The sequence below is a fragment of the Apteryx rowi genome, unplaced genomic scaffold (genome assembly GCF_003343035.1).
Source record: "Apteryx rowi isolate R43461 unplaced genomic scaffold, aptRow1 scaffold_972, whole genome shotgun sequence".
NCBI classification, from domain to species: domain Eukaryota; kingdom Metazoa; phylum Chordata; class Aves; order Apterygiformes; family Apterygidae; genus Apteryx; species Apteryx rowi.
Window position 1 is genome coordinate 100,038 of NW_020451285.1, and position 21,712 is coordinate 121,749.

At 38.4% G+C, this 21,712-nt stretch overlaps 1 protein-coding gene across 3 annotated transcripts in view; it reads left to right on the top strand.

The window, feature by feature from the left end:
• Positions 1-21,712, top strand: part of LOC112960531 (SH3 domain-containing kinase-binding protein 1-like) — a 155,518-nt gene that overhangs the window by 96,930 nt on the left and 36,876 nt on the right. For all 3 annotated transcript variants that reach the window (XM_026054877.1, XM_026054878.1, XM_026054879.1), the window contains exon 6: positions 3,364-3,458. In XM_026054877.1, coding sequence (XP_025910662.1) covers positions 3,364-3,458 — 95 coding nt within the window. The remainder of the gene's footprint in view (positions 1-3,363; positions 3,459-21,712) is intronic.

The window sequence follows — 21,712 nt, forward strand, 5'->3', positions numbered from 1 at the left end:
TATGTGAGCCACAGGCTTCTCCTTACTCAGAGGAGCATATTGATTTAGTGTATGTCAGTGTGAATCACACTGGAGGAGTCCAGCGTCCTGCTGCACCTAAAACAGGGACCTTTTCCATAGCTGTGTCTTCAGAGCATGGGGGAGCCCCGAGCCTCCCGCAGCTCGCTCCTGCAGCCTCTCGCAGCAGCATCGCCTGACTCCTGAACTGCATCAGCATTTGCCTGAGCTTAAGAGCTGGCTTTTGTCAAGACAGTTTTCTCTGGTTTGCTTCCTTGTTTCTCTGCTGTCTGGATATTTCAAAAAACAAAGAGAAGAGCTTGGTGGAGAGGCTGCACAAAGCAAGGAAGAAAGAGTTCTTGGCATCAAAACCACAAGGCAAAGATGCATGGCCATTTGCTATGCACTAAGGACTACAAGTTCTTGGGTTAAAGTCTTGCTGCTTTTGACAGCCACTTACTGTGGGATGCATACTGACACATGCTTTTAAAGGAAATGTTAAAAAAAAAAAAGAAGAAGAAGAAAGAGAAAGAGAGCACTTACTTTCCTGGCTGTAAATTTGCACCATCCTTCAGGATGAAGACCATGAAAAAGAGAGTGGGCAGAAGGCTGTGGGATCTGTGGTTTCAACATCTGAGAAAGTCAGTTGCAATCTTCAAATGGCAAGGGAGAGCTGAGAGAGGATTGCCCAGGATAATTAGGAGATGAGACATGAGCCCTGTGGACACCTGCTGTTCAAAGCATTCTTTAATCTCAAATGCGTGGGATTCATTCACACCTTGAGTGTGTATGTAGTAGTGTAGTGACTGCTTTTTCCCACTGATTAGCTGTGAATTGCTGTGCTTGGCTTCCCACCTAATATACAGATTATGCTATTAGTCAACGAAAGAACAGTGCAGAACAGCTGTTCAGGAAGGATTCACCTTTGGCCAGGTAACGTTTGTCTCTGAGAACCCAGCCTATCATTTTCTGTTCTGCATTATGGAAAAGAGGTGCTAAGGCTGTCGCCAGTAACCGGGAGCTTCAATGAGCACGCAGCTCTCAACTTCCTTAGTTCTTAAAGAACTAAATTCTTCTTAAATCTACCTCATCTTTGCATTAATTCACCAAATCTGTTATTTAGGAAAGCTGTTCTTCAGGATGAGGGTACTCTCTGAATAGAAACAACAACAACAAAAAGATTGTTTAAAGTAGCTAACTCACTGAACGGTAAAAATATTCTGAATCTCATCGGTCTCTCTTGTATGCTGCTCTGCGTCTACCTAACTTAGGTCAGTCTATGTCAGCTTGTACAGCAAATGTTGTTATACTATCCTGAAGGCAAGATAGCAGGTGAAACATCCTAGCTGTGTCCATGCAGAGATATCTAAGACACTTCCTACAGACTGCAATAAAATAGCAATAAATCTGAGCTGAAATCTGAACTGAGGCATGGTGGCTCTCTCACAGCTGGTCATTTGGTAATGTTAACAAATGTTTATTGGACACTGTTCCCTGCTCTTAGAACCACCAAAAAGGATCTTTTTTTCATTGCTCTTATTTTGTCAGAGATCATGTTGACTATCATCATCTGACTCTGCTTTCCTCAAAGACATCAAAGGGAAAAAAAACTACCTGCTAGTGATAATGGATCAATTTTTGTGTTTGATGACAAGAAATCTGTGGAGACAAAGAAATTCTTGTTTCCTTGAACTGAAGCCATATAAAATACATTCCCCTTCTGAGCAGCAGTGTGTGAACCAGAGAAGAGCTTTCCTCTTCCCCATTAATACTAATTTGTTTCTCATGCTGACTGTGCTCCCAAAGAGCATCTCTTCACATGTATGTGTATTAGCTGCTTTTTTAAGGTGATGTTCATATCATTGAATGTTAGCAGTGGGGTTGCAGGCTCTGAGTCAGAGCATTAGGGTTAGGTATATGCACGTGAGCTTGGTGTCTGGGCTCCCATTAGATTCAGTGGAGGTCTGTCTGTACTGTCCATGGAGCTTAGAGTGTGATTCAGCTGATCACATGTAGGCAGCTGCTTCGACAGTGAAGAGTGGCTCCACTGACTGTAGGGACTTGATCTCCACTAACTATAGTGTGAGCACAAGCGCTTAGATCATAGGTTTCTAATTTTATGTAACTGAATCTGAATCCAGATCCCAGTCCCACCCTCGGGGCCGGAGGCAGTAGGCTGCATCTGGTGCCATTTGAGGTACTGCGGGGTATTTTGGCTGCCAGTTCCAAAGGCTCTGGCTCTCCCATAGGCTGTGCATCAGACCTGCCAACCACATAGGTGTCTCAAATACCCACCAGTGTCTGGAATGGCCCTTGGCCTCTGAGCAGCTGAACTGACACCCAGGTGGAGCTCCAGATGCATCTGAGTGAGATAATGCAAATTCTCTTTAGAGCATGTATAAAGAGATAGGCCCTGTTGTTTTGAATTAATTTAGACTTCTGTGCCTCGCAAGTACCTGTTTCTGCACTGAGTATGACAGATGACTGAATCACAGGTAGAGGTCATCAAAGTTAAAACCTTAACAGTTAAGTGAGCTAAGCACCATCCCTTCTACAAAGGGATATTTCTAGTAATTTCCATGAGCATTTTTTTGGTCTTGATAAAACTACTGTCTTTGAATATCACATTATTTAACAGCTGGAATATGTATTCCCCTTTTGTTTGTAAGGCACAGTGGCATACTTGTCTGTTGCACAGCAACATGTAACTAACTTTTTATGACAACTGCTTTTTATGATTTCTGAGTAGGAGTGTTTGGCTCCTGTAATTTCCAGCTGAAAATTGAGATGATGTCTTATTTATAGACAGTGAAGGGAGAAGGGAAGAAGCAACTTTAGACTAATATTCAAAACTTTTTTATGCTGAATGTCCAGAAGGTTTAGTTATTTACTTTTATTAATGTACTRTTTATTATTTTACCATCTTAATAGATTCAGAAATATCTGTTATCTTGTGGCACCAGGCAATAGATAAGCTATATCAACCTACTAGGTCCTTTATGCTTCCAATTTATGTGATCTGGCGGAAGGCTATACCGGTGGAAGTATTGATGCCAGTGATAAACACAGGTTTACTCTAAGAGAAGTGGCTTGGTGGCATGTTGCTGGCTGGACCAATTCTGTTTGAGATAACTGTTCTGGGAGTTTACAGAGCTGTCTTCCTCAATGACACATGGAGGAATTCTCATCAGTGTGCAGCTTTTTTAATATTTCATGCAGTTTATGAAGGTCTATAATACAAAGAGAAAGATGGCAAGAAAATATAGCATGTAGAGACACTTGTGAAACATTTATAAAGATTTTCACCTTTGGATAAGCAGTTGTTTTAAAGTTATATTTTATCAGGTTGTATTTTCTTCTTTTCAGCCAAGGAGTATTGCAAAGTGATATTTCCGTACGAAGCGCAGAACGATGATGAACTCACAATCCGAGAAGGCGATGTCGTCACACTTATCAGTAAGGTAAAAGCAACATTTTCCTCCTATAAGCCAACATTTTCCCCCATAAGCAGGGATGCAGTTTTTAAATTAGGTATCATTCAATTGCTGTGTAAACAATCAAATCCCTATTTGTGCTTTGACAGTGTCCGTCTTAAAACAATGGTATTTTGGCAATGAAGCATTTATAGATTTCAGAGACCTATGTCTTCCTTCCTCTTGTGTTTTAGAGCCTCACCTGGATAAGGTTAAGCAAAGAACAGCATGTGTGTAAACTCATGAGTTTACAAGTGCTTATACGATCAATTTTAATTTGAATCTACTGACAGATCTACAAAAATTGTGAATTGATCCCTTTAACAAAGGTAACAGCCTCAAGAAGAAACTGGAAGACTTAAGAGAGCAGCAACTTTGCAGATCTCTATGTGAAGTGTGTGAATTATCTTTCTTGTGGGAATTGTGAATGGGGATAATGGGCTTTAATTATTTTAATGAGTTAGACACTAATTTATAATATCTTTAGGACAATAAATGTAAGGTATATGGAAACTAACTATTTGCTGTTGAAATTAGGATCACTTAGAGCTGAAACAGTTTGGTGTCATTCCCCTTTCCTTTTTTATTTGCTGTATAATTCTATAAAACAGTTTAATTTTGTAGAGATGGAGACATTTCTGACAGCCTTGCTTATTGGACCAGTTAAGGAAATGTCAGACTCATTTCCATGGTTAATCCTAAATCCTCACTTCAAGCAACTTTTGAGAAATGGATTTTTGGAGAAATGGAGCCAGACATCTTCTATAAATGCATATAGGCTCGCCTGAGATCTCAAATAAGTAAAAAGCTTTAAAATATTCAAGCGATTTTGGAACTAGGGTAGTAGGTGAAACTAAGCAAGTTTGTGGTAGCTTTTAATAATGTTATAAAAAAATCGCTGGTAAATCCATCAGATTTTCCCTTTATCTAAATTTTGTTATTGCTTTTGGTTGTATTTATCTATTTGCATTCAGAGTTTTTATTTAGTATGCTGTTCTATAATTTTTCACATCCTAGTTTACAAACACAATGCAGTTTGGACAATAATGCAAGACAGTATTGTCTTTTATGTCCATCTCTTTTAAAATATATGACATGAAGTATTTCACAGATTCCTAGCCACTGGCACAGAAAACAATAAGGTTTTGTAAAATCACAATGACACAAGAGTGAGAACAAAATTAAGCTTTTGAGATAATAACATCTCTTTAGTATTCCACAGGAAAATGAACTTCTATATTTTCCTGACAGTTTTAATTTAAACTCCGCAAAATTAATATGCTATTAATCTTGGTCTTTTATTTTAGAATATTTAAGACTGAACTTATCAAAGGACTAATTTTATTTTAGGTTCACTTAATTTCTTGGTCTTATTTAAAGACTTCAGAGTTTGTTGAAATTTGTTTGACTCCTGGAAATAAGTATTTGGAAAAAAGGTACAAACTAGGAAAGGCTGTGGATTTTGTGTGGTGAAGATGAATTCTAACAGTGTGCATAATAGTGGGGTTTGTGCTTATATGAAGATAAAAGCACAAACTCTATAATTGATAAGTGTCATGTGAAATTACTTAGCAATTTGGCACTTGGGTAAAAAGAACAGAGACCCTGGGTAATACTTCTGTGGCAATGTTTGCTATATATTAAGCTGTTTGCAAACTGAGAGGATGTTGTCTTTGTCCTAAAGAATGCATAACATGTAATCGAGGAAAAATAATGATGCCTTTGGCAGGAAAAGAAACTGTGAATTGAAAAGATAAATTGTGTATATAAAAGATGCTTTAATGACTCCTGAAGCCTGGCAGTGTAAACATATTTCTTACAAGGCTCATTGCAGTGACCTTAATTTGGATAGAAAGGGTGGGCACCTTGTAGCCCGCATCCCAGGTAAAAGCATACAAATACAGGGAGAGGGTGTTCTACCACACTGCAGACTTCCACCTTGGCACAGACATTTATGCTGAAAAACTCATACATGTCTAAAGCATGGGAGTATATGATTGCATTTTTTTCATCTACCATTCTTTTTCACATCTCTGTTTTTTCACTCTAGTATCTCTTAGAATTAGGAAAATCCACAGAGCAGCCAAGCTGCCCTGCTTCTGTTCCACTACTCTACTGACATTTTCTTCGTTAGTGATGTAGCTACTAGAATTGCTATGCTAGAGGTGAACCTCGCATACTAGAATTCATCTTAGTGCAAATTGAATTGCTATTTTCAGTTACAGAACATGTCATTTCTCTTGTTTCACATAGATTAAAGGTAATTAAAATGAATCATTGCTGTGTGTAAATTACTGCTGTTTCTAGTGTCTGGTACTTCATTATTCCATTTTCTTTATACTTTTTGTGGCCTTTCCATTAATTTAGCACTTGTCCTTAATGACCTTTTTGTTTAGCTTGTCTTGAAAATTGTTTGCCTGATTTAAAATGTTCTTATGTAATTATTTAATAGTGTCTCTGATCATGGAAAAGGCTTTTAAAAAGTTGTTCCTGTCCTCTTCACACTTTATTGACCAGGTTGATTTAACTTTCTGAGATGGCTGGTCTCCAAGTGGAGCTGTGTTCTCTACTATATATAGATAAAGAGACAGCTGTTCTGTTGAAGTTTCAGTATGAGATTTCATTTGCTTTCATTTCCCCATTTTCCTCTCCCTGCTTCCCCTGTCCTCACAGTGGAAATACATTTGTCTTTTATAGCAGCTAAACTGATGCTTTGACTTAACTGATCAATTTTCCCAACCTGCAGTGAGCAGTTTATCGATACATTTTCTAGTATATCCCGCTATTCTCCTATTCTCTAATCTCATGGTATCAAGCCACTGCAGACATTTTATTTAATTGTTTTCTTTTTCCTGTGGCTTATCACATGTCCATGAACAATTAGATAAAACCATGCCTCTAGAGAGTGGGGAATCTCAATGCCAAAGGGCTTAGCACTTCTCCATAGATGCTTTTGTATGCTTTGTCTGAACTAATCTGAGATACTGAAGAAACAGTGCTTAGCAAGCAGTCACTTAGCAGATCTTTTTGTGGTTTGCAGACCTCTTTGCAGACAAGTTTGTGGGKTTTTTTTTTCCATTTGTTTTTGATATATAGTTTAAAAGATAGAATTCAAGTGATGTGGAGTCAGGTTCTTTGCCATAGAGTTCTGCAAACTAGGGGGTCTTCTCCATGCTTTTACTATAGAATATAGTAATTTCATTTTACTCCAGATCTTCCAAAGAAGGTGTCTGTCACCATTTATTTTTAATCAGCAACAGCAAAGTCAGCCTCGCTGTTCTGCCCAGTAATGGCTTTTGCTAGAGAGCTGTCTTTTAGCCAGAATTCAAATCACGGTGCTTAGAGAGTCCTCTTCCTAACCAGAGTTAGTGACCCATGCTAAGTGGAATTAAATAGAAATGTATGGAGTCCTTCAGAAACTAGTACCGTGGTTTTGCTTTGCCATCAGATTACAGTTGCTATTAGTCTGTTTGTAAGAAAGTGATTTGCAGGCTTGGCCTTCTGTGCTAGAGTACATGAGACAAAACTGACTCTTCCCAATTACCTAGAGGCAAGGAGAGAAGATCATTACTTTTAATGAAAGAATTAACAGGTGAGTGGAGTACTTCCTAAAACCATAGAGGCATTATCATAAAATAATGCATTTTATTGAGATCAGTAATAGCTGAGAAGTATTCTTAGTATGAAGAGTAACTCGTTAGGCCAATCTATTTTCGCACCGTCAAATCTGTGGGAATGTTGAGGGCTCACAATTTTGGCTTGGTTACTGAATTTGCATTTAACTGAGAAGGAGAATGTTGGTGAGAATGTGCAGAAGTGGCTAAAGTAGTAAGGAAGGAGTGAGTGACAAAAGAATTGGAGAGAAATCTCATGAAAATACACTTGATTTTACTATGTAAGAGGAGGAGATCTTAAATGAGCTAAATGGTAAATCACTAAGAGAGCCTCTGTGTGTGCACATGCACATGTGAGAATACATGTATAAGGAAGTTCCTAGTCTGATGTTCATTTAAAAACGCTAAAACTTTATTTTGTAGAAAGATAAATGGTATCAGTCAATGGTGAGTTCAAAATCACTATTTTAATGGTGCCCCTGTAGATGGAAGGGGTAAGATTATATCAGATTTCTCTCTTCTTTTTCATTTAAATTAGTTATTCCCTATAATCCCAATACAGACAAAGTCCTTTTGTCAAGATCACCAAATAGCTATATAATATAAAGAAAATATTAATAATTCTTTTCTCTAGACTTTCAGTAGGCCTTTGCATAGTCTTATTTCAAATCCTAACTCTGTTTTGATGGATGTCGGGATCTTGAATCAAAAGTTGATTAGATCTTCCCTATAGGCCTCTGTGATAAGGGAATTTGAATGTCTGAAAGGTTTTATGAAATAGCCCAAGAATGCTGTGAACAGATTTGTTGACTCCCAAATGACTTCCCCAGTCAATAAAGGGCTGACGAATGTGCTGTTAAGTTTCATTTGTGAACTTAACATTGTGTCATGTTAAGTTTCATTTAAAGACTTCAGTGAGTCAGAAGAGGCTGATCATTAACTGGTGAAAAGGTTGGGTATTTTGGGAGATGTAAGGGGAAGAATGCCATTATGCAAGACTGATAGCCAGAAATAATAGCTGATTAAACAACACGTTGAGTCATTTCTCAGTGAATTGTGTAGGCCTAAATCAGGCACAAAATACCTGATCAGAAGCATATAGTAGTAACAGTTGTTTTCTCATAGGTGAAATTTCACCTGGAAGTCTACACCAAAAGGAAAAATTAATGACTTCACATACATGTATTCCAAAAATATCTGGAAAAGGTTTTTCTCTCCTCCTTTTCCCCTCTGAAGTGAATCCCTGAGTAGATGCATAGAAAAGTTTTTATTTATTAATTGCTGGAAATTAAGGGGAGCAAATGGTATTTCTTCAATTCCTTCACGCAAGATATTTAAATATAAGAGATCAGAACATATTGTTCAAAATTCTAAAGGGAATTTTTAGTGCCTTCATCCTGAAGGCAATAAAACAGTAGACTTGTTATATTTACTTCTCAGCAGGAGTTAAAGAAAAATATGCTTTTTGAAGAAAGAGAACAAAAAGCAAAACATAGTCATTTTACAGTTTAAGGTGATTGTTTTGAAAGTAGGTGATAAAATAATTTCATTAGCTGAAAAGATATGAATGGCAAGAGATTCACACATCCATTGAGATTCACACTGAAAGTTCTTCTTTACAGCTTGAAATTTTACTATTCTTTTAGTAATTTTTATAGAGTCTTCAAAACATTCTTGACCGCATTTGGGCAAGTCTAAGAACATTGGTAGTAATTGTGCTGTGCTACTGGACAAGAATAGCAAACTGATGTTTTATCCTACTCAAATATTGATTTTTGGGGATCATATTTGTAATAAATAGAATCACTTTTAATCGACAGAAGATACATGTGACATTTTCAACTGTCGTCTTGAAAGTCTTTTAGTATTTTTCATTCCAGCTCTTTTAGACATAAATACTGTAGGCTACTTTCCAGAGTTAATAAACGGCTTTTTTTTTTATGCATACGCTACAGATTTCCTCATAGTCTAGTAAATTCTGACAAAATGCATAAGATTCTGAAGACTTCACTGGCATATAGAAAAGGACCTGTGTGAAAAATCAATAGTAATAACTAAATATCAAAATTAATGCATCAAGAATACACTGGCAGCTGTGCACCCATTTGAAAGCAATTTCACTTGCAAGGGTGTGAAGCATTTCATTCCACTGCATCAATCTACCTGATGTCTAGGCACTAAAGACCACATGGTCAGGTATTCTCCATCATTATCTTGAAATATGGAAGACATAAAGGTACTTTGTTCCCAGGAATGAAAGAGGTCTGGATAAATAAAATAAACTACTTCTAAAATTTGAAAAGCTGACCATGATGGAAAGGTATCCAAAGGTGTCAGTATTTCATCTGGAATAATAATAATGTGCCTTGCTGTACATACCCGACGTGGTTGTCCCTCAGCTTCCACCACCTGGATTTCAGAGCCTTTCTTCTCCCAGAGCAGACTGTGGCCGCAGGTTAAAAGCTGAGTATGTGAGATCTGTGGTCCCTAGGAGGGGCATGATTCAGGGAGTGTGCTGCACTGAAGTGATGGATGAACATAGAGGGGGGTCCTTTCTGATTTTGCAAAGGAGCTTGCAGGAGGAGGCGAGTTTCACAGAGAGGGGTCCAGCCTCCCTTACGGATTCACCAAAACTGTCTGAAGGATTAATGAGGTGAAAGAGAGAGCGACAGACCTGCCCAGACCTGCCCAGCCTCCCATAATCCTAATGACTCTATGCAAATAGTACTGTGAAACTTGGTTTATCAGTATCATGAAAGACCCAGTAGGGTAATGCCCATCACTAGTGAGACTGACATGACAAATTTCCTGGTCTCAGTATTTAATGACAGTCCAATTGGTAGTGCTTAATTTTGTGTTGGGGAAAGAAGAGGCATAAACCTAGGTTCTAAAAATAAGCATAATGGCAATCAGTTTTTGCAAAGATAATATTTGCATTTGGAGTTGTTTCTAATTTGCTTTACTGTAAGATTTGTGAGTTTCATGCTATAAGATGCTGTACTTTAAGTGAGTCCCTGCCCCAAAGTGCATACAATTAAGTGGTAGAACAAATCAAATAAGTACAGGCCAGTAGGAGGGTGTAAGGAAACATGAAATGATATTCAGTCTTACTAATCTCTGTCATAATGTCAGGTTGTCACTATACAGCAGCTACTCTGTGCATTTGTCCATGTTAGAGTATGGAATCTATTCTTATGCAAAGAGCTTAATATTTTCCAAATTTTCATGTAGTCTTTAGGCATTTAGTGTCACCCTTGCTGTATTTATAGACAATTATTGAAATGCGGCACTTTTGCCAAAACAATTCCCCCAGTTTTCTCTCTTACGGCATCTTTAAACGCTCATCCTGGTGCAGTAGGTAATTGTCCAGAGCACTTTCTTTAGCTGCAAGGTTGCCAAGGATAACTAGGCTGGGTAGGGTTGTGAAGGAAAACAGCTGCTCCAACGGATGCAGGAGGCTCCTAAAGGGATGAAATTAGTAAGTGCTATTTACCAGAATCCTGCCAATTATTGAGGCTGTGAGCAGGGGAAGGAACAGCAATAGGACACTTCAATAGAGGAGAGCGACTGCTGATACTACGTTAAACATTTTGCTGGATTGCGGCCTCACTAGGGTAGAAACCTGTCTGTTTTCTAGGTTTGGTTGCATGGTTGTTCTTGCATTGCTGAATTTTTCTCCACACTTTTAGTTGCAAGCAGAGTGCATATATTTGACAATCTTTGTCATACCAGTGAAATGCATGTAGAAATTGGAAGGCTTTTAGTTTTTCTTTTGTCATGAGCAAATAGATGGATAATAACACTCATTCTCCCATATTAAGATGGAATTTCTGGTATTTTCCACTTTATGGGTAGAAACATCAGAGTGATAATATTTGAAGTCATTGAAATAAAGCTAATTGTCCAAGAAGACAGAATTTTCAAAGCAGAAAAAATATGGTAGCTTAAGGGCATCTCTTTCGAAAAGAGGGAAAAAGTTAGTCCTGTTTCAGGATAGTCACTCAGGTAATTTTATTTTTCCTTTATTGACAGATACAAGTTTTTATCTCATTTTTAAAAATGATTTTACTAATACAGCAATTAAAAAAAACCAAAACAGATTACGCAGGGGAAAATACATTACCTGACTGAACAAAATTAATAAAAATGGCTTTCAAAGTAGTCTGTTAGCAACACTGGAGATTTTTCTTGGCACTAAATATTTGGTCACACAGGTGCCTTCACTTGGGATTTTGGTACAGGATAGTTTCAGCATTTGTGACTTTTGCTGCAGTCTTGCATATAGACACAGAAAGGAATAACCTAAGTAGACATCAAATAACATCTGGCTTCATGAAAGCTTCTAAGATGCTCTGTCTTCAAAGAATTATGTTCTCTTTGTGAGCAATAAAGGCACTTACTGCTTGCCTTTGGAAATAAATAAATAGGTATTTCTATCAAAGAAAAACAATAGCTTAAAAGGCATGCCCTTTTTTTCTTTTTTTTTTCCTCTCCTGAGATAGCCATCAAATTATTCAGCACATCTTTGGTCAAACCCTGTAATTCTGCATAGGTCAGAATAATATTTTGAATTAAAACTTCTGATGTAGGGGGCGGGTCCTAGAGGCCACACTGCGGCAGGAGAAGGGTTGCTCTGACATTAAGTATTTTTGAGAGCAAAACAAGCTATTCCTAGTGCATCCTCTGTGTTGCCTGTCCCCCTATGCTATGCCGGGCACCAATTTTTCACGCTTCCAGGCTGCTGAGCTGCTTGAGAAGCCTGCTTTCACTGAAGCTGCTGATTTCCTACACGAAATGACTTTGCTCAGCCTGCGGGCCAAGGGTGCGGTTTTCCATGACTGCTGGTAGGTGGCTGCTGAAAGGGCTGCTTCTGCTCCTTCCCTTTAGCCGCTCGCCGTGGTCTCGGATGCGGCAGCCCTGCTCACAGGCCACCGCGGAGCGTGTGACTGGGAAGGGGCCATGGGAGGAGCGCCGTTGCCGCCTGAGCCAGCAGCTTGCCCAGAGGTTGCTTTTGCAGTAGCAGGAACTTTTCCCTGAAGGTTTTGACCTAATGGGAATAAGGCGGTCTGGGTTTTTGCCAGATTTGAAGCCGCAGTGCTGGGTGCGATGGTAGTTGGAGTTGGGCCTGGAAATCGGGCCCTCGACGTGCTGCTTGCGCCTGGCAGGTGTTTGGGGCACAGCTTCTGTCATTGCAGAGATGAAGCACGAGTGTTTCCTTGTATGAGTTACATAAAACAGTTACATAAAGCTTGTGGGGATGTTGATGATCARATGAGTATGTTCATTTTCTAAAATGATTGGATATACTGAGAAAGTTACAGGGAAAACAGGCTGTGAGTAATTGTTCTGTCATTTTCCTGGTGTTTTTCTTCTTGCCTGAAACTTCTTGTCCTTGTCCAAGACTTTTAAATGTTTATAAATAATTTTTTAACGCTTATTCATATCTTGCAGCATTTCTTGGCCAGCATGATTAAAAATGGAGCATTAAGTGGGTCTGTGTGTGGATAAAGGCTGAAAATAAGGTACCAGGTGCAGCTTAAATTTCACTGGTATCTTAGAAACTTTACTGAAACATAAATTCTCTGAGCTGAATGCTTAAATAAACAATGAAGGCTGAGATTATTACAGGGGACGGGAGCATCCAGCACTTAAATGTTTCTCTCGTTAGTATATTCATAGAAGTTATTTATTAAAATATGCAGTGAGATGAAGTACTTCTTTCCTATTCTCCTTATCATTGATTCCAGTGCTACAGCAGTGCCTTCAAAGGAAGGGATTATATTGTTCCTGGGAAGTCCCAAATTTGAATTTTGACAAATGGAAGCTCAGGCCAAGCTATGAGGGTAAAGTGGCAGCATCCCCCATGCATGTAAGGTTTGAAGATTTGCATCGTTTGAAAAGAATTATTTGGTTTATTTGTAAGTATTTTTAATACAGCCAGGCTAATCTAAAAAGGTGACATATTTTAAGATTAAAGGAGAGAGAAGGTTTTCTACCCTGTGCTTATAAGAGATATCACAGAAATGCTGAGGAATCTGGAAACCTGTGATTATTGCTCACAGTGCAGGCCTTAGATTCACTGCTTAGCTTCATCCTTTCTTTTATCCTGGCTGATGGGTTCACCTGCTGGTTTGATAGTATTACTATAAGTCCAATCTTTGCAGGGTAGGGAGAGCCATTTTAAAGGGGAAGCAAAAATGCACATATAGTGCCAAGTAATTAGTAATTGTCATTAGAGCCCTGGTGCAAAGACTTCTGTGATAGAAGTAATACTGGAATTAAGTAGTCCTTAAGTTGTGGTGGTCTGTGTATATTGGCTCTCATTTAAAGGGAGATTATTGGCTCATCACAGGGATAAATTATAGCTGTTACTAGCACTACCTTTCATATTTGTTTTGGCTAATTTACTTTTATTTTGAGTGCTTGAGTGCTAGGGTTTTATGACCTGGACCACATTTATTTCCCTGTGATATTTTGCTGACTGAACATTGCAAGTGAAGTGAATCCTGGGAGAAATTGTTTTGGTCAATGAACAGTATAATTTTTTCTGTTTGTACAAATATTTCATCAAGGCATTTCAGCTACTTTAGCTGAAATTAGCTACTTACAGAGTTCAAAGTCGGAAGGTTAGAGCTAGCCTGAAACAGTCCAATAGGTCTGGTCTGTTAAATCCTCTGCTAAGCTCCTGAGTACTGCAGGGGGTTATTCTCAGCCTGGTACTCTTGTGTGGGGCCCAAAAACCTGAGTTTGGCCAGAACATGTCCTCTAGAGAGATATCTTGCTGGGCCTTTCAGTGAAAACCAGTCTCTGGAAAGAGTAATGTAACCGCACCTGCAATGGTGTCTAATTTCTGWCAATCTCTCCTGTTTCTTTCCATTTAATGTTGACATGGTGAAGTCTTAGCAGAGCCATAGAGTTTATGGATACAGAAAAATTTGCCTGTTTGAATCCTTGAGTTTTAAAAGATGTAACTGTAGTTATCACATACCAGGTGCCCTACTGCTTAGGCATGGGAGGTGACAGGGACGATCCATGCAGGGTTTGGGTCTTTTGGGACTTACAAGAATAAATCACTCTGGGTTATGGGCCAAAGAGGGCCAGAGAGGGAGATTTCTCCTCATATGTTTCTTCCAGTGTTTCATAATTGTGAGTATTTGCAAGAAAGTTTATGTAAAAGGGAAAGGGCTGCTCTGCAGCACAGCCTCAGAAGACTAATGTATTGTCCATTGGACTGTATCTTTTATCTAAATGATCTTGAATTAGGTATTTGTTCATTCATTCATTCTGAACACTGCCCATTTTTAAAAGAATGTATCTGTTTAGGAGTATTGGATTTTACTAGCTTTCAATCATAGCCATTTTCTTCAAAAATGTTTAACACTGTTGTACTATACTATAAGRTCTCATTCTTGGTAACTAAGCTTAGTAAGTAACAAAGCTTCATTACTTCAAATACAGTCTTAGGTAGCATAAGGTGGGTGGAATATAAGACTCTGGAAGGATGCTTTCCTTCATTCACATATATTTTACCAAGCTGTGCAAGCATTATGAAGACTCTAAAATCAAATATTCTCTGATTTTTCAAAATAAAATTGGATTTTGAGAGCAATATATCTTCCATTCTGCATCATCATTGTTCAATGAAATGTAGTAAAAAAWTTTTTTTTTTAATTCTTAAGTATTATTAAACTACTTTTTTCACCCAGCTTTAACATAATTTTGTTGTCTCCCACAAAGTTTTATTAATGAAGATCTGATGCTGTGTGAGGTTGATTTTCTTTAGTTCATTTCAAAGTTATCAAAATAATGCTGATTTTTGATACCCGTTTTCACCAAAAATTTTCCACGTCTGTTAAAATCCAGGCAGTTATTTATTAACAGGGGAAAAAAAGGTAGAAATTTCCCTGCCCATCATTGTTTTGCCCCATAGTGTCACACACCAGCTTGAAAAATTGCGGAGCCCGTTCTGTGGCCCTTCTCCAGCTTTGGTGAGAGTTGGGCCCTGTAGGCCCCAGCTGAACACAGAGGCGTGCAGCAGCGCTGTGCCACCAGCGCTCTGCGTGGCGGGAGGGAACAGCAGAGCCCTTCTCTTCTAGGTTTGACTTCCTACAAGGCCTTCAATTCTCAAATTAAGAAGTCTTTGTGTATTCTGTATGTTTGCGGATAATGTCTGCAAAGTTCCGTAGACACATTTGGTCACCTTAAACTCAGAGGTGTTTTATTTTTCTTAAATTGTGAGGTTGCCTCTCAATGGTGGGAAGGAATGCAAGGGAGACGTTTACAATGTCGGTAGTAATAATGTAATATGCAGCTGCCAGCAGAGCAGAGCTGACACATGAAAGCTCTCAGTACTGGAAGTATAAGAGATATTCATGGCTTTTCTGAATAATGTGATTTTTACAAGCTCAACATTCTTCCTGATGAGAACCAACTTGAGAAAGGCAGAAGAAAAACAGACATTTGACGCATACAACTGCCAACTGCTGGGGGGGGTTTTGTTTTTTTTTGTTTGTTTGTTTTTGTTTTTTTGTTTTGTTTTGTTTTGTTTTGTTTTGTTTTTTAATGAGAACCCTTCTGCAAGGAGCTATGTATTCTAGTGGAGATTTCTGTGAAGCTATGTTATGCTACCATGCAAAAATTTCACTTATCCAAAGCTTGCATTGTTGTGTTGTCTCTCACTCAATATTCTGGACAGTCTGTGATTTTTACTGTGTAATTTTAGCTAGCTAATTGGATATTTTAAGCTAGTAATATATAATCTTAAGTTAGAAAAGGTAACTCTCATAGGCCCCATTTTGAAAAGATTTCCATAAATGATGACTCTATATATAAGTACATCCACTTGCATGAGCATTCAAAGAGTACACATCCCACAATACATGCTTTCCAGCTATATTTTCTGAGGACCTCCTGTTCTTGTTTTTGGCATTGCTTTCTATCCTAGCTGTAATGATGAAATCACGAGTTTCTATATTCCTGTTTTAATCAGAAAAGCTAAATATTGATCATTTAGTGATGGATGTCTGAATCTTAGCTTCATATTTTAGTAGTATGGCAAAGTACTAGTACATACATTCAGAGGGCCAGCCTGCACAAGGATCTGCTCCTTCAGAAAAACTAAAAGTCCTATTTACAGATGAAAAGATCAGCCTTTTAAAGATTTATTTCTTCATGGGTCTATGCAGCTGCAACAATAGGCATGCATAGGAGATAAAATAAATACAGACTGTTACTTTGTTTGGGAACCCTGGGCAAGGAAAAGATCCTTCATTTGCATTTTTGCATTGCCCCTTTTGCTAGGGGCAGCTCAGAAAATAAGCTGGGAAGGGGCTGGATGAACTTGGGGCTCTGGCTCTCCTTGCGATGTTCGGTTAGGTCCAAAGGCAGTGAGGGACGAGGGAGTCGGTGCCCCCTTGAAGGTGAGGTTGCTATGGGGGAAGAGGCAGGAAACATCTCTAAAATAAATGGAAAATGTGGCTGAAGCAACTTCTACCTGTCTGACAATAAAACTGTTTCTGCATCTCTTGCACCCTTCAATACGCTCCCAGAGGGAACCTCAGCGCTGCTGTCTGCAGCTGTGCTGTGCTCCACGGACTTGCTGGCTGAACAGGTTATTTAGGCAGCCCCTTCCAGCCCTGCCCCGACACTCTTAGATTTCCATGTATCTTGTAAAGCTGCAGAGATGGGTCAGCTTTTGATACGTTCCCAGTGAGCATCAGGCAGCTGATGATGTTGGAAAGAACAATAATTTACCATCTCCAAGCATTTGCTGCCAGCTTCAGCAATGATCTAAACACAAGTCCAGGGGGATTCTGGACACAGGGCAAGAGAAGACTTAAAAATATAGCTGCACAGACAGCCAAGTAACTACTGTTTTTTTGTTGAAGTGATTAAGAACAAYAAATATTTCTTGAAATGGCTTTTAAGTTAAAAAAAAAAAAAAAAAAGTGGAATAAAGCATAGTACCTGGAAGAAAACATATATCTGATACTTAAGTTATGGTAAGCTTGTACACTTTGTTGACTTCTAGCAAAATAATGAAAAAATCCCATGGTATGAGTTTATACTAAGGTGATCACAGCCAGAATTGCTGCTTTCCATTTTCAGAGAAAATGTTGATTGCCTTTGTGATCTTTTCAATTGGATCAGGGCCTAGAGTACAAGTAAAGTAGCTGCGTGGGCTAGAAATAAATGCATTTGTCATATCTAAGCCTGATATTAAGAGCTGTAGCTTTATTTAAAATAAAATTTGTTTTTGGAACTTATGAAACTGCTGGCCACTTGGAGACTGCGAAGCTGTGACCACTTCAAAGAGGGAGATTTCAGTCATGTTTGAATTACATAGTCAATCTGTCATTGTCAAGCTAGTATCTGAAAAACAATTCTGCATGGGGAAGACTTGTAACCTGGTGGGTAGGAATCTACCTCTTTTAATGTCATAGTCTTGAATGTGGCATCAACTAGTAGATTTAAGATGAAGTTAGCAGGGAACCGACAGCTCTGTCTTCTCAAGCTCTGTTGTCATCTTTTTTTAACACCAAAGAAAAATGGTGATGGTAATTGGCTGAAGGAAAGTTTGTATTCCTGTCTTGTTATCAACAGTGCGCCCAGACTGGGAAGAGGATTAGAGCTAGCATCTTGTCGGTAGCATGTGTCTGGATACAGCTGCTTCTCTGTAATAAGTGGAGTATTTGTAAGACTTACAGTATTAAGGAGCCTTATGCTGGGGTTTTGTGTTCTATCTCCACCAGCTCCYGTTTTTTTTTACGGCTTAAATGAGAACATTGAGGGATTGAACAACACAGTGTTTGTTCTAAGGTAATAGCACTGGTTTTGCTGCTAAAGAAAATTGTTAATGCAGGATGCTTTACGTGTAAGATACCAAGCAGTGTCATGCTGCTTTYGCGCAGGAAAGGCAAAAGCATGACTCTGGTGGTTTATAGGTTTTATGAGAGTTGCTACAGGGTCATAGGATTTTCTAAGTGATACTAAGCTGCAATCTTATTCTGTTAGCCCTACTTATGTTTTTCATTATATTCACTAGTGGTATCAAAAAGCTGGTGCTCCAAAATGGAAGTTTTCTTTGCCTGTGTATTAGCAGACCTTTGCACTGCTTTTGTCTGATCTCTCTAGTCATACATATCTCAGTTGTTGGTTTTTTTCCGTTACTCTTTTAGTCACTACAGACTTTAGTTTCAGAGTGGAGCTGTGTTCTTGTCATTTTCTTGGTGGTTTGTTTTTTTTTTTTTTCTTTTAATATGCCCTTCTGGAAAAATGCTTGTTTTCTCCAGATGATTCCTTCTTACAATTTCCTTCACAGCTTGCATGTCTCACTTCTAATTATATGAAGGATATTTTCTCCTCTTATTCTTCATGTCAAGAAAAGGACTGATTTTTTTTTAGATTGTCTGCATATACCCTTAAAATTGTTGGCAGCGTGCGGAGAAATGCTAGTTGAACGCTGTTGTTCTAGTGGTTGCTGTTTCTCCCATGCTTATCCTTTTCTCTTACAAGTTTTTTCTGACTTCATTAAGAATTTCTGTTCATGTTGACATTTTATTACCTTGTATTTTGTGTAATATTTATTTCTTACAGAGTTCAAAAATTCCTCAATATTTCTCTCATTCTCATCGCTATGTTTTGTCCAATTTTTTACTTTAATATTTATCACAAAATAAATTTTGCTAATAAATCCAACATATTTAGCTTAATATCATTTACTTCTGATCCACTGAATTTGGAATTAGAATGAATTTTGATTCTGCCGTAGACCAGCTTTTCATCCTTCTTTCATTTTGCCTCCATTCCCTCACTTTATTTAATTCTCTAAAAAATAACTTCTGTTAAATCTGTCAGATTAAAAGACTTTGGAACAAAAATACTTCACTTGTAAGGAAGATAAAACCAAGATCTGTGTTTCAGTGATAAAATGCTAAAATTTCCCTCTAGATTTTTGTTTTCTCCATGTCCTACATCCTCCTCAGCCTTGACAATGAAAACAGACCAGTCAGTTTTATCCTACAGTTGATTTGTGGGAGGTATTTGATTTCTCTGTCAGTGTTTTGTACATGAGTACAGCCTCTGAGTCAAGCTTTTGTAAGAGCTGATTTTCGCAGTAGCTAAATGTTGTCCCAGCTATCACCTAACTTGTGTGTGTACTCTACTATTTATCAAACACAATTTCAAGTTTTTTTTCTTGTTTCTCAGTTCTCAGTTTTGCAGCTCTTTTTTTAGATTAAACTGAAATGTATTTTTAACAATTGGAATAAATTTTTTAATAGAACTGTTGGCTTTACAGAGAGATTGCACCATCTCATTTTTGGCTGTCTATATAATTGTTATGAGTCTGGTAGGATAACAAGGAGATAAAGCACAAGTCCACTTGCTTTGTTAATGAAATTGGAATATTGGTACTAGATTGTAAAAGCTTGATTGTCCTTCTGTGAATTTTGAAACTGTAGCCATTTTGCCAACCTTGAACACATGAAGCTATATTTTAAAAATAAAGGCAATATGATAAGGATCATGTGTGGCTGCTGGGGATTTAGAAGTATTGGAGTAGCTTGTACTCAGCGTTCCCAGGCAGCCACACAGTCCTAATCGTATTGCCTTGATTGCGCTTCATAGCTAGGTCGTTTCTTAGTACGCGAGGCAGTTTGCGCAGCACTAACGCACGGATCCTTGGGAGGTGTTCTGCCTTGTGGTGAAGACGTTCCTGCTGGCGGCATCAGCTGTGGGCTTGCAGAGCCCGCGGAGGCACAGCAAACCAGCAGCTGTGGCTAGCAGGAGGCGACCACCACTGAGGTCATTCCCCAGGTCTCGCCTGTAGCTTTTAATTTTTGAGATCTCCTTCTATCCTCTTGCTCGGTGACACAGAGGACTCCTCTGGCAAATAAAGTAAATGAGAAAATTAAAGAGAAACTGTCTGAAGGTTTACTTAATGTATAAAAATCCCRTGTGGCAATTGGCTGAATAAGCCAGAATGACAATTTGCAGAGGAGGAAAAAGCAAACGTACGGTTCTGGATTAAGGAACATGTAACAGAAATAGTGTCTTCATGAAAATGAACCAGCCTGGGAGGGGGAGGGGGGGGGAAGCACTGAGTACAAAATTTGTCTGTATTAATAAAATGAAAAAATAAGAGCATGATTTCTGATTCCGAAGAGCACAGCAAAACATCCAACCTAAAAAGAATGTATATGCTGGAGTATGTTGTTTAGTCCCGAGGATTATTAGGCAGCACTAAGCTGCACCATCAGTACCATTATTAGGTAGCACTAAGCTATACCATCACCCTTTAATCTCTGGAGGCCTGGGTTATTATTAATATCTTTCTAAATCTAAATTGGGTCTTAAATGTTTTGGCACTTCCAGGTTAGCAGAATAGAGGCTGGAGGGCACTATAAAACACCCTGTGTGACAGAAAAATTCAGTGCACTGAATACTCGACTTTGCACAAGGAGATAGTGCCAAGTGGGAGGGCTCCTTCCCGTCAGGAATGAGAGGTTTTGGCGGAGGTAAGAGTAAAATCCTGCACAGTGCCTGCCTGTGCTATGCATGACTGGCTGATAATCTCAGTCCTTCACGGAGTGCTGTAATTCACTCAGAGGGTATTTTAAAAATGTCAGCTGGTCAAGGATCAGCCCTGTTCACTAACAAAGGCTTGATGGTCAAACAGAACTGACAAGTATCTCCTAAAAAACTCACAGGAAGGTCTAGAAAAGGAAACTGTCCTTGGTGAAGGCCACCCTGCTAAAAAGAGGGAAGAAGGCAGGGAAACAACAGATTAAGCAGGAGAGAAAAGGAGCAAAAAGAGAACGAAAGGATTGTTCAGCRTCTGCATGTGTAGATCAGGAGCACATTAAATCAGTGGCTAATACTGAGATATGAAGGAAGAAAAAATGCATACCTAAAACAGACATTATGCACGAAATCGTGCTATTTAGTTGTGTTAGGACATACACTATCTCGGGAGATGAGGTGAACTGAATATGCTAAATAAAAAGCCTAGAACAGAAAAACAATTAATTTGGATAAGAAAATCATCCCATAAAAGCAATGGATTACTTTAATGCTGTTCTATTTTCTCCCAAATATAATCAAAAGTTTATTCATTATAACTTACAGATAAATACCAACTAGCCCAATCATTGTGAACAATATTTTTCAAACTCCTCATGGTATTAAATATACCTCATTAAGTTATCTTGCACTCTCCTGGCATTTCTGTAACAGCTGAAACAAATAATTCCATGGAAATATAATGAAGATAAGGCCATCTTGCATGCATGTATTATCATGCAGTATTTTATTGTGCATTCACATTCTGATTTTTTTCACTGGCTCCTCTCCCCTATTTAAACTACTGTTTACTTGCTCTAGATACAGAATTGTTCATTTCCTTTTAGTTTATTTCCCTCTGCACTTTTGTAGTGTGTGCAGACTTTGTAAGTATTTATCTTTGAAACTTTCCTGTGTTGTGAGGGAATACTATGATTTTTCTTAGGCATATGATGAAATGAAGATCAGGGTGGTTGTAGTTAAAAGTATTTGCTCATTTTGGATACTTATCTTGGGGGGGGAAAAAAGTTAAAATCTGTCTTTTTAATGAGTATTTAGTATTCCATT